The sequence below is a fragment of the Gigantopelta aegis genome, chromosome 6 (assembly GCF_016097555.1).
Source record: "Gigantopelta aegis isolate Gae_Host chromosome 6, Gae_host_genome, whole genome shotgun sequence".
NCBI lineage: Eukaryota > Metazoa > Mollusca > Gastropoda > Neomphalida > Peltospiridae > Gigantopelta > Gigantopelta aegis.
This window is the reverse complement of record NC_054704.1, coordinates 68,655,128-68,669,234: the sequence shown is the minus strand read 5'-3', so window position 1 is coordinate 68,669,234 and position 14,107 is coordinate 68,655,128. Positions and strand designations below refer to the sequence as shown.

General features: G+C 37.1%; 1 protein-coding gene across 1 annotated transcript; it reads left to right on the top strand.

The window, feature by feature from the left end:
* The first annotated feature begins 5,024 nt into the window (after positions 1-5,024).
* Positions 5,025-9,065, top strand: LOC121374693 (GS homeobox 1-like). The gene is made up of 2 exons (XM_041501797.1): positions 5,025-5,887; positions 8,260-9,065. Exons 1-2 carry the CDS (start codon positions 5,440-5,442, stop codon positions 8,709-8,711), a joined length of 900 nt encoding a protein of 299 aa, XP_041357731.1. The 5' UTR covers positions 5,025-5,439; the 3' UTR covers positions 8,712-9,065.
* Positions 9,066-14,107: the final 5,042 nt, after the last annotated feature.

Sequence of the window (14,107 nt, the reverse complement as noted above, 5' to 3'; positions counted from 1 at the left end):
ACAAATATTGCTGTAAATGGATGTTTGAAAAATGAGAAAATGACCTACCTGAAAAGTCAGCGAACATCCGTCATGCGCACAACTCATTTCCTAGTGACATGATAAGACTTCGAATTATCAGGTAGGGGTTATCAGGTCAACAGGAAGCATGGTTGCATGATAATTGGAAATTTAACAGACATCAATGTAATACATGTATTCTATTTCTTACATATCCTTTTTAAAACCCAGGTTTAAACTAAATTTAAACATCTTTGACAACTAAAACCTATTTACGGCCTTGCGCGTGCATTGTTGCGTTGTAAAATATTTCTACGATTAAACTTACATATTAAATGTATTTTCTTGTTTAGAATATCAGTGTCTGTATATTCAATGTGTTTCTGGTAGTCTTAATATTTGTAAGAAGCCCAAACTGGATTTTGTCTTCAAATAATTTCGTACGTACGAAAAAATATATTTTAGGAAATTAAATTAAATTTAACCTAGTACAAATAGTAGAACGACCAGAAACACGTTTAATATACAGCCACTAACATTTTATGCAGAAAAATATATTTGATATGTAATTACAATCGTTAAAAAGTCTCTGTTAGTCGATAACATCTTAAAAATTGCAGCAAACTCAGGAATGTCCCTTTAACAATATGTGTAATCAAAACTAACAAATGAAAAAAAGAAAGAAATGTTTTATTTAACGACGCACTCAACACATTTTTATTTACGGTTATATGGTGTCAGACATATGGTTAAGAACTACACAGATTTTGAGAGGAAACCCGCTGTCGCCACTACATGGGCTACTCTTTCCGATTAGCAGCAAGGGATCTTTTATTTGCGCTTCCCACAGGCAGGATAGCACAAACCATGGCCTTTGTTGAACCACTTATGGATCACTGGTCGGTGCAAGTGGTTTACACCTACCCATTGAGCCTTGCGGAGCACTCAATCAGGGTCTGGAGTCGGTATCTGGATTAAAAATCCCATGCCTCGACTGGGATCCGAACCCAGTACCTACCAGCCTGTAGACCGATGGCCTAACCACTACGCCACCGAGGCCGGTAAATAACAAATGATGTTCTCACCAACAGGCGAGCAGAAAAATAATATAATTTAAAAGCAGAAATTTTTGTTCTAAATGGCAAGTTGTTCTTATGTTAGCCTCCATGAACATCTTGTCCAGGTGGTAAATTCTTGGCAATGAATGAATGTCTTAACGACACCCCAGCACAAAAAAAAAGACATCAGCTACTGGGTGCTAAACAAAGGCAAGTGATGTACGTACATTTACTTAAAGGACAGACCCTAGTTTTTAAACACTAAGGCATAATTTCCACCTAGACTCTAGTTTCAACCCGTAAAACTGGACACTAAGTGTGGTTAATTTATAAACATGTAACAAATTTGATACAACAGAGTGAAACAAGAGTCTGTGGCGTTGAAATACCCTTAAAAATAGATTAAAACGCGACTCCATAATAGTTACTTCTCAGACTCACATGCGTTTTTAAAAATATAAAATATAAAAAAAGCATTTTGTGGTATTAGGAACACCAGGATAACCAGGAACACTTCGGTTGTACGGAGATGGATAATCTAAGCAATAAAATATAAGTAATGTTTGATTTCAGTGATCATAAACGGCTCTAATAGTGAAAAATATGCCTTAGTGTTTAAAAACTTGTGTATGTTCCTTTAAGTCACGCGCGTGTTCATCTGCATTTCACAATGTGTTTTTACTGATGCGATAAAACACTTACTCAGTTTCATTGATATGAAGTTAAAACAAGTAAACATTAATAATCCCCCATATTAATATTCGCGTACCTGATCGTTGGCAAACATTCTGGACGCAAATACAAACTCGACATATATCTAATCATGTACACATACTACACATGGAAATAAGGACAATTGTTCTCGGGACAAAACCACCTTTAGAGCATCCCACACTGAGTTTAACTACGGTTAATCCCTCAAATGGACTGCACATGTGTCATTAAGCGACAGGAAGCGTATTTATGCATCTTTTATTCCATATACAAATTGGCCATATCGCCTTGGTCAAACCGGACTGCAGACCCGGCACGTGCGTGCGTGGCGCATGGCGAAAATGCGGACATGAACCACATACATAGGCGATGTTCCCGACCTTGGTTGGTCTATTATTATTATTGTAAACATTCTGTCTTCGCGTCCACGACACTGCGGTTGAACAGAAATGTGATGGGGAGGGTGGGGAAGAAGAATAGAATGCCCCGCTTTGTGTTTGATCACGAGCGAACTAGAACGTGCGCATGAGGCAGTTAATTGTTGTCATTCGGACCATGACGAGTTCGCGTGACGTCACAAGTAGCTTGTTTAAGGCACGTGCCGCACATATTTGGGATAATTCTGTTTGTTTTGATGTACTAGTAGATGGCCAAATGCTAAAAGTATGCCTTATTCTCGTGTGTTTATTGTTTGGGTTTTTTGTGGTTTTTTGTTTGTTTTTCCGGGGTTTTTTTTTAAAGAATTCGACCCGTACTCCTCTATATCATGGATCTAAAGACTAACCCTAACCCCAACACTAAAACTAACCTTAACCATTGAAAGGGGGGTACGGGTCGAACTTATCCTTTTTTTTCTCTCGATCTCTTTTTTTTTTTTTTTTTTTTTTTTTTTTGGTTATTGTCCGTCATTAAAGGTAAGCATCTATATCATAGTTATAAGTACCATATTTTTCTATTTTTACATTTATTTGTAATAAATGACTAAATGAATAGATCACACGTAGGCTATAATATTTGCTTAAATAAGTTAGAAATATTGAAATTGTATAAACAAAACAGTTGTATTCAGTACGAATATATTCCCGTTTTATAACATTAAAAGCGCCCGCCTGATGCGCGGTCGGTCTGAGATCGATCCCCACCGTTTGAACCATTCGGCTATTTGTCGTTCCAGCCAGTGCACCACGACTGATATATCAAGGGCTGTGGTATTTGTTATCTTGTCTGTGGGATGGTGCATATAAAAGATCACTTGCTACTAATGGAAAAATGTAGCGGATTTCCTCTCTAAAACTATGTCAAAAATTACCAAGTGTTTGACATCCAATAGCCGATAATTAATAAATCAATGTGCTCAAGTGGTAGCATTAAGCAAAACAAACTTTAACTTTGACTCTATAACATCGTAACAAACTCACAAAATCAGGCACGTTGACTAGATAGGGTCGTTAGAGACAGATGATTTGCGCGAAAACAGCAAACTTGGAAACATCCATCTTACATAACATTACGACGTGTTCGCCTCAACTGAACGCGAACAGTTCCATTAAAGATTTTCCAATAAAACTATTTTTTTCCACTAGTGAATTAAAGTAGTTGGTTGTAATTTTTATGGGTATATAGCTGAAGGTATTCTGTTTATTTTATTTTTTTTAAGCTGATAAATAAATTTTAAATAGCACATTTAATAACTAAATATGTACGTGCTACCTACGACTGTAAATGTCATTAGGTGTATTGTTGGGGTTTTTTTTTTGGGGGGGGGTTGTTGTTGTTGGAGGGTGGGGTTTTTTTTTGGGGGGGGGTCATTTACTAGTGTTTTGTTATTTATTTATTTTCTAATGTATTTCTATTTATCATAACAATGAGGATTGGGGTGGAGGGGTAATCATAGCAGTGTTGTCCTGGTGAGTATATAACAATATGATGTGAATTAATTATGTAAATTAATGATAATCATTTGTGTTCCAATAAATTTATGTATATTTAGGCTGTTACTTAACAAGAGTTTCCTGGTGCACACGGTTGTATATATTTTAGATTATATCATCAATCTATTTAGAAACACGAAATTAACAAACGAAAAACAATCACAAAGTATTTAAATTTTGAAATTTTGAAAATAAGTATACTGAGTAGTTATATAAAGCGACTTCTATAAAACAAAATATTTTACTGATATTAACTCTGTATTTAAAGATATGTTTGAAAATAAAAGTAGATATTTCGAATTATTGCATATATATCACATTATATAAGATATGTTCTACTATTCTATAGTTTATTGTCCTATTTTTGTTTTACTGCAGCTGCACAAAATGATTGTAAATCACCTCCATGTGTCACTGTATGGTGATCTGAGTGTAAATAAAGTTCTGTTCTGTTCTATCAACAAAATGAATGGATCGAAATTAACGACCCCAAAAACAAACAAGAAAAAAACCCGGTTGTTTTGTTGTTTTTGTTCTTTGTTTGCTTGTTTTGTTTTTGGATGGTGTGGGCGTTTTGTTTGTTTTGGTTTTGGTTGTTTTTTGTTGTTGTTTTTCTTCGTAAAAACATAGCGTAACATTAGTGTTTGAAAGGCTCTTAACAGGTCAGTTTCTCTTTATTTCTTTTTTAAAATATATATACATAGTATCTTTCTTTTTTTTAAAATAAAAATTCCCTAAAATCTTCTTCTTTTTTTCTTTCTGTTTTTTTAATTCTGTTATCTAATTTTAATTGACTTTTCAAACTGTTTTGTAATAATTCTTCCCACCTCACCCATTCAATCCCTGAGTACAAAACATTTACCATATTTTATTTTATTTTATTTTATTTTTTATTTAGGGCGTCTTGTTTTTTGGGTTTTTTCGGTTCGGTTTTTTCTTGTTTTTTTGTGAATGATTTTTTTTCTACTGACTGAATCGACCTCGCTCCCTGTTTTTGCATTAACTACCCCCTGGCGGCAACCTATGATGCATTTCTTTCAAAATATGACCACAGAATACGAGTACTTGAGTGAACCTCTCTTTTTCCTTAACTTCCTCCCGAGTGTCATTTTATTCTCTATAATTAACTTGAATGAGAAATAATATGTACTACATTGTGTACGAATCGAAGTCGCTCTCAAAAAGAAACCTTAGACATTTCTGACAAATATTCGACCCAGCTATTGACGGTCTCGTGCCGGGCGCGTGCGGAGCGCGCGAGCTCACAAACGAAAATGTAGTGGACGATTTTCGCATTTAGGCGCCTTCTGTAACCAAAAAAGGTAAATGTTTTTTCTAGAGGCGAGTCGAACTGTTGGTCTGTGTGGTGTCGGGGGAAATGATCATCGGAGAATACGGCTGTGATAGACAGCATGTAATGACCATTAAAAACCCGATGAATATATTCGCGAATCAAATCTCGGGGTTATGAATGGCTAAGGATCAATTATTGAATCGTAATTGTTCCCGGCGACCACGTGGAGCGGGACAATGGGAGCGCCGCCATATAAATATCCGCCCCGTTCTGCGCCGTCCCAGTATTCATCCCCACAATTCGCTTTTAAACAACAACTACGTTTCTATGAGAATTTTATATCAAATATTGTTATATTCGCAATTTTGGATTGGGAAAAAAGAAAAAAAAAAAGAAGGAAAAAAAAACTACCAAAAAAAGAAGAAAAGAAAATAGAAACGTCATGTCACGGTCGTTTTTGGTAGATTCGTTGATCGTGCCTAAAGCTCAGACGGTGTCGGACGTGCGCGTGCCGTCCACCATTTCTATGGCAACCAGCGACGCGCTGTTAACCCGACAGCTCGTGTCGACCACAGCCGCCCACCCGATACCCTGCTACACCCGTCACCCGTCAGAGATGATCGGACTGTGCTGCCCTCTGTGTATCCACACCCCACCCCCGCCCGTGCCCACCAGTGTTCCGACGTCGACGACGCACATCAAACATTCGCCGACGTTGTTGCCGGGTACGAAGACCATCATGGGCGGATTATCGTCGGCGTTCACCCACCACTTCCCTCATCACATGGATCTGATGACGTCATACAGCCACTCGCCACCCCTCCCCAGGGGGAACTCGCAGCACTACGAGAGATACTCGCCCATTCGGACGAGGTGTACGACAAATAGTGGTTAGTACTCACAAGTTGTGATTTTATTGTTGTTTGAAGTCAAAATATTTGTCTGTCTTCTTTTTATCGTTCCTTCTTGTAATGATATCACAGGGAGATGTTTGCTGCCAGGATGAATCTCACAGTGACACGGAGGGATTCCTGGTCTCCATATATGTTCCTTCTTGTAATGATATCACAGGGAGGTGTTTGCTGCCAGGATGAATCTCACAGTGACACGAAGGGATTCCTGGTCTCCATATATGTTCCTTCTTGTAATGATATCACAGGGAGATGTTTGCTGCCAGGATGAATCTCACAGTGACACGGAGGGATTCCTGGTCTCCATATATGTTCCTTCTTGTAATGATATCACAGGGAGATGTTTGCTGCCAGGACGAATCTCACAGTGACACGGAGGGATTCCTGGTCTCCATATATGTTCCTTCTTGTAATGATATCACAGGAAGATGTTCGCTGCCAGGATGAATCTCTTAGTGACAAGGAGGGGTTTATATTTGTCTGTGATTAAGAATATATTTTGTTATCGTTAATGTTCTATTAATGCTTAGTTGTGGTAGTAGTAGAAGTAGGAGTAGTAGTAGTAGGAGTAGTAGTAATTGTAGTAGTGGTAGTAGTAGTAAAAGTAGCAGTATTAAAGTAGTAGTAATAAAAGTAGTAGTAGTAGTAAAAGTAGTAGTAGTAGTAAAAGTAGTAGTAGTAGTAGTAGTAGTAAAAGTAGTAAAAGTAGTAAAAGTAGTAGTAGTAGTAGTAGTAGTAGTAAAAGTAGTAGTAGTAGTAAAAGTAGTAGTAGTAGTAGTAGTAGTAGTAGTAGTAGTAAAAGTAGTAGTAGTAGTAGTAGTAGTAAAAGTAGTAGTAGTAGTAGTAGTAGTAGTAAAAGTAGTAGTAGTAGTAGTAGTAAAAGTAGTAGTAGTAGTAGTAGTAGTAGTAAAAGTAGTAGTAGTAGTAAAGGTAGTAGTAGTAGTAGCAAGCAGTAGTAGTAGAAGTAGCAGTAGTAGTAGTAGGAGTAGTAGTAATTGTAGTAGTGGTAGTAGTAGTAGTAGTAAAAGTAGTAGTAGTAGTAGTAGTAGTAAAAGTAGTAGTAGTAAAGGTAGTAGTAGTAGCAAGCAGTAGTAGTAGTGGAAGTAGCAGAAGTTGTAGTAGCGGTGGTAGTAGTAGTAGAAGTAGCAGCAATAGTAGTAGCAGCAACATAAGTAGTAGTAGCAGCGGTAGTAGTAATGGTAGTAGTAGTAGCAGCAGCAGTAGTAATAGTAGGCTAGTAGTAATAGTAGTAGCAGCAGCAGCAGTAGTAATAGTAATGGTAATAGTAGTAGTAGTAGTAGCAGCAGCAGTAGTAGTAGTAGTGGTGGTGGTAGTGGTAGCAGCAGGTGTATTAATTAACTTGGTAATAGAGTAATGATAATTAAAAAGCACTAATAGTAGTAGTACATAATATCGTTGTTATTTACATGTTTAAAGTTGAAGTTTTGTTGAATTTATCGTACAAAATAACTGAGAAAACACTTCGTTATTAAGCTTTGTTTTTATTTATCTATTTTCATTTTCTATTATCGTTTATTTTTTAGGAATTTATTTGTTATTTTAAAGCTTCGTGATGTTGTAGAATAAATTAATTTTAAAAAGTATAATTTTAGTATTATACAACTGTAATTGTATACAGTTTTCCAGTTTTCATTGTATAATTAGGTTATTATAATCAGATTTATAAACATTTGTTTTACAAATAAACATTTCAGAATAGAAAAATAACCATGAAGGGAATTAATGAAACAAAAGTGAAAAATATTTTTACGACAAAAGAAAATGTTGCATTGAATTCGACAAAACATAGATAATCCATGGCTAGCCGTCTTTCATTTCTTTCTTTTTTTCTTTCTTTCTTTTTTTATTTTATCGGGAGGGGGGGGGGTGGGGGGGGGGGGGGGGGGGGGGGGGGGGGGGGGGGGGGGGGGGGGGGGGGGGGGGGGGGAGGGTTTTTTTTTTCATATTTTCTTTTTGTCCATTTGGGTTTGTTCGTTTGGATTTCTTTCTTTTATCTTTTTTTTTTCTTTTTTTGTTGTTGTTGCTGTTGATTTGTTACATTTTGGGTTTGTTTGTGTGGGGTTTTTTTTAGGTCGTTTTATTTCCTCTATATTTTTATTTTATTATTCTTATATGTATATTGTTTAATTTTATTTTGTATTTTTGTTTTATTCATTAGTTAGTTAGTTAGTTAGTTAGTTAGTTAGTTAGTTAGTTAGTTAGTTAGTTAGTTAGTTAGTTAGTTAGTTAGTTTAGTTAGTTATCTAATTAGTTTAATTAGTTACTTGGTAGGTTGATTGGTTAGATTTAACTTAAGATTTATAAAACAATTCTGACTTTGTTTCCCCCAGATGTGAACGGACCGTCGGACGATTTACCCAGCAGTAAGAGAATCCGGACCGCGTTCACGAGCACCCAACTTCTCGAGCTGGAGCGAGAGTTTGCCGCCAACATGTACCTGTCGAGACTGAGGCGCATTGAGATCGCCACGTACCTAAACCTCTCCGAAAAACAGGTGAAAATCTGGTTCCAGAACCGGAGGGTCAAGCACAAGAAGGAAGGCACTGGGGAACCACGTGACGCGCATTGTCGCTGTCTGCGCACGTGCAGTTCCAAGAAAAACTTGGACTTCCATCACGATCATGGCGATGACGTCAGCGACGAAAGGGAGGAGTCGGACGAAAGCGAGGACCACATTTGCGTATCTAGACCCGCGAAGGACATTTGCATATCTATACCCGTCAAGAACATTTGCATATCCAGACCTACGTCGCCCTGTCAATCAGATGACGGACATGCGTAGAATCAAATCAGCTGTGCGCAGACTGGTTGTTTTTTTTTAGCATATTATTTGAACTGAAATTAAGTTACGTGTAAACCCGGTAAACTGTGGTGAAGACGGAGTCTTGTTTAAGCTATGCTTATATTTGTTTACAATGAGTGGTGCATAATAATGCTTAAAAGACTATATATACCTCATATTTTACGTGTGCAATTTTTACATGACAATCACGTGTATGCAAGTTTGATTTTTGTTGTATTGCTTTCCCACTATTTGAAGACAAAAAACACTCACTGACACATAGTGTTTATTTGTTTACTATGAGATTTAATATCATAAATGTCACAGTATTCCATACACATTGAAAAATACTTTAATAAATATGGTGCATGTAAGCATGAGAACAGGAGAAAGTTTATTAAAAGGGTCAGTTTTGTGTAGCCAGACAAGACCTCATTTTATTTAGCTCGAGTGCATTCTAGCCCTGCCCTGTTGTTATGTTGTAATTTAGTGTAATGTATTGCCAATTTTTGATAAACATAAATTGTATCCGAAATCTGAGGCGACAGACCGTTTGATGTTTATTCATAGCATTAAACTAACACGTTAATAATTTGCTAGTACAAACGCTACAAGAAGAAACCCGACACCCATATCCGAAACCGTTTGATTCTGTGTTGCGGATAGTGATGTCGTGTTTTTCTTTTCTTTTGTTTGGATGAGCTAGAAACATAGAAGTTTAATGTTATATCCAAGATATTAAAACTAAATGTGTCTGGTATCAGATTTAAGAAATTATATATATATATATATATATATATATATACTCTTCAAAAAAAGTAGGGGAACCTGAAATATTAAAACATACGTTTTGACCACAGACATCCTAGTAAAGAACGTTCAGGTCTGTTTATGAACACACCGAAACACATTCCATAGTTTGCACATGCATCACGCAGTTTGCACAGTACACGTGCGTGTGGTGTCATTCTCGATTTTGACAATTTCCAGGAAGGTCGATTAATCACTGTGGCACATTATTTCTGTCAATGTTTTTCATTCTGTTGATCATACAGTTGTTATTGTGTTGCTTTTAGTAATTTTTATTGTTTGAATTTGCGATTTACTGATAAAAAAAACGTCAACTTTCAAATTTCACTTCTGACCCCAATCGTCCTTCAAGATCTTTGGTGGTCATAAAACCTACTGTAATACTGAACTACTGATTGTAATGTTTGCCCAATTAATTCACTATTATCATATAACCATTCCTCACAGCTAATATACCTTACAATTTTCCCTTTTTTTTTTTGAAGAGTATATATTAGACACGGTACTTAACGATTATTTTGTCATCTGAAATTTCGAAATTGACAGTTTTTTAAGATTAGGCTCTGACCCAACCATAAACAGGAAAGGGCTAGAGAACACTGATGCTATCTATTATTGTACTGTGTTCTGGGTGTGTGTGGGTTTGTTTTATCCCCCATCCTAAGTTATTCTAGGCTGGGTTCGGCCCTAAAACGTATGTTATTACTCTATTAATAACCTGGATGTGCCTTATCTGATTAACTCAAACATAGTTTATGGTTTGTGGTTATCATTGTTTTGATATTATGTGAAATAAAGACTCTAGATCTACGGACAAATGTGATGGTATAATTGTGGGAGATTTTCATAAAGTGTTCCAAAACAACTAAGTGCCTTCCCTATCACGTATTTTGCGCACGAATACTCTGCCCAGCGGAGTTGTACATATTTATTACGCTAGTTGTGACTTTTGTCAAATCTTGTTATACCACAGCGGTAAAACCGATGTATTTTGTGTGTCTTTTACAAATAAATAAAATTTTAAAATAAAACTTTCTTTGTTGTGTACATTACACAGTTGAAATAAGGAAATATTAAGAAAGAAAACCATCTCTCTCTCTCTCTCTCTCTCTCTCTCTCTCTCTCTCTCTCTCTCTCTCTCTCTCTCTCTCTCTCTCTCTCTCGTCTATCCTGGTTATGGTGTCACTGAACAAGGTTCAAATTATTTATATTCTGTAAATTAAAATGTATGTCTACTCACGCGTGTGTAGAGGGTGGTTTTTGAGGTTGAAACCTTCCCGGCTGCAAGAAAATGTTCTCCTTTTTTACTTTAAAGAGACATATATTATATTAAAAAGATAGCGTGTTTATACAATAGGTGCTGGAAGATGCCAGAAACTGGAGAAGTCAGTAATATATTAATTTGTCTTCGAATGGGATGGGGGTGTGTATTATCTTCAGAGTGGGGGAGGAAATATCCACCTGGGCCCCGTTCCACGAAAGAATTGTAGCTAAGGTTAATTGTAGTGACTTAAGGTGAATTTTACAACTGGCACCGTAAACTTTACAGCCGTTCCACAAAGCAACCTTACAGTAGTCGTAAGTGCCCCTTTAATGATTAATATATTCTTTGCAAATTAGTTAAATAGTAAATTGGTTACCGACTTTACGGAACATCTTGGATGTATTCATTGGTATTGGACATCCATGAAGTAACTTTGTCAGTTTATGTAGTAAGTAAAAATTGCCGAATGCATAAGACATGAGGGTTATCTCCCGTATTTTCGTGTTGAGGTCGTATGGCCAAGAATGTTTTTCATGGAACACCACGTTTCATAAAAGGACCCCCCCCCCCCCCCCCCCCCCCCACCCCCCCCCCCCAGTGTTGGAGCAAATCCTCAAATGTATGTATTAGATCTATTTTTAGACAATAAGTTAGTATCCTTCTTAGAAAATTATCAAATCATCATCTAACTGCCATTTGACATCTACGTCAGTGGCTTACAACTGCCTCGTACCTATTGTAAATTTTCACAGTAATTTACGACGATAGTAAACTACGCCGCGTCGTGGAACGGGCTGGCGATCGTAGACAAAACTTAAGGTCGCGATGGTAGGTATTTACGGCGATAATAATGCTAAGATCGCTTCGTGGAACGGGGCCCTGGGCCCCACGCGTCCTATGACTACTGTTGTCATATCGATATGCTAGACCTCGACATTATATGATGATGACGATATAAGCATTCGAGACGGGGGTGGTGCATGGGACACACACACACACACACACCCTACCCCCCTCCCAGTGTTGGAGCAAATCCTCAAATTCGGGCAAAAACGATAGAGATATTCGGGCAAAATGAGCCAGCCTTAAACCTATTCACCATGTATTTCCATCATTCTACCCACAATAGCAATTGTAAAAATACACAGTGAATCGTTTGCAACCCTATTTAGCTGGGCCCAATTTCACAAAACATCGTAAGCCTAGTGTTGCACATTAACGTAAATTTACGACTAAAGCACAATTCGTATTATTACTAATAGTTAAACAAATACAGTTTAAAATATACATATTTCAATTTCGTTTGTCCTTAAAATGCTCCATCTCGTGTATTGATGTAATTTTCTGTGTGTAATAGATGCCGAAAACGTGCGAACGTATGGCCGGTATAGCTGCTGGTCGCAGAGGTAAAATTACGATGTTTTGTCAAATGAGCACCTGCTCGGCAGTAATGCAAATATGAAGAACTGTTGTTATCCAGATTGGGGCATTATCTTTTAATTCGGGCAAAAATGAGCTTGCCCTTTGAAGTAGCTTAAAACGTCCCTTTATATCTAGTTTATATATTTTAACCTACGTACGAAATTATTGGAAGAAAATATCTAATTCGGACTGGTACAAACATTCAGACGACCAGAAACACATTACGAAGCCTGTTTATGCCGTACACGCATGTAACTACATACATGTACAAGGAAGGAAATGTTTTATTTAACGATTATATGGCGTCAGACATATGGTTAAGGACCACACAGATATTGAGAGAGGAAACCCGCTGTCGCCACTTCATAGGTTTCTCTTTTTTGATTAGCAGCAAGGGCTCTGTTATATGCACTATCCCACACATACATGTACAATGCTTAAACACATGCGTTCGTAAATTCAGTCCATTGAATATATACATAGACAGACATTCTACACAAGAAAATGCATAAATTATGTAATAGTAATCGTTAAAATGCTCTACTAGGCGAAAACATGTTACAGGAGGTTATTGGCAACTAAACACTGACTGTCCTCATTCATTATTTTTAATTTGATGAGAGTGTCATATAATGTTCACAAGAAGTAAACATGTGTGCATTAAAAAAACAATGCGCTACGGTCTTCATATAAAGGACAGGCCCCGGTTTACGATGCGATCTTAGCGCTAAGATCACTTTTAGTGCATTAGGTAGATACACACTTAGGTGACCTTAGCGCTAAGATCGCTTCGTAAAACGGGGCCTTGGACAACACAAAGGACAAATCGTCTTCAACACAATTTGTGCAAAATAAACACTATTCTTTGTTATATCTTCCCGTTTCAATTAACAAAGGGAGGTTACCAGCTCTAAATTTTAAAGGAATGTTCTCTAGTTTTGAAACACTAAGGCATATTTTTCACTATTATAGCCGTTTATGATCACTGAAATCAAACATTACTTATATTTTATTGTTTAGATTATTCGTTTCAATACGCCCGAATTGTTTTTGGCTATCCTGGTGTTTCTCATACCACAAAATGCATTTTTCTTATTTTTAAAAATGCACGTGCGTCTGAGAAGTAACTGTTATGGAGTCGCGTTTTAATCTATTTTAAAGGGTATTTGAACGTCACAGACTCTTGTTTTACTCTGTTGTATCCAAATTTGTTATAGGTTTGTAAATTAGTGTCCATTGTTACTGGTTGAAACTAGAGTCTAGGTGAAAATTATGTTTTTAAAAACTAGGGTTTGTCCCTTTAATTAAAACCATTCTGCGTGACCTGAAAATTAACACCTGTGTATATATTTCAGGAAACAAGTCATGTTTAAATAGCTTATAACTAGGCTCATAGGAACGATATTTGGAGGAAGGCTTCAATATTTAGTGGAGGGTCACAGACTCTGGTGAAAGAGGAACAGTCTATACTTTTATCTTTATTTTTATAGAGTAGGACAAAAAAAAAGGTACATTTTAGCCTTTTCCATTATCCTAGGGGCCTGTAATGTCTTATTCAAAGGCGGTTCCAGGGGAAACCATAGGACCCATCCCCCCCTAAATATATTTAAGTGGCTCTTTTTTTGCTTTTCTTTTCATTGGATTGCCCTTTTCAGGAGTTGTTTAATATATGCCCTTTTCCCCTTAGTCCGCCCCCCCCCGTTTAATATGTGCCCTTTTCCCCTTAGTCCCCCCCCCCCCAAAAAAAACACACACACACCAAACAAACAAACAACAAACAAACCTTGAGCATATTCTTCAGCTGTCTGGGCTGTCTGGGCTGTCTGTCAAAGACAAGGCTTTCTGGTTAGTTGATGTAGTGGCAACACCGCCCTTTTAAGCCGTTAAAGTTTGCTCTGGG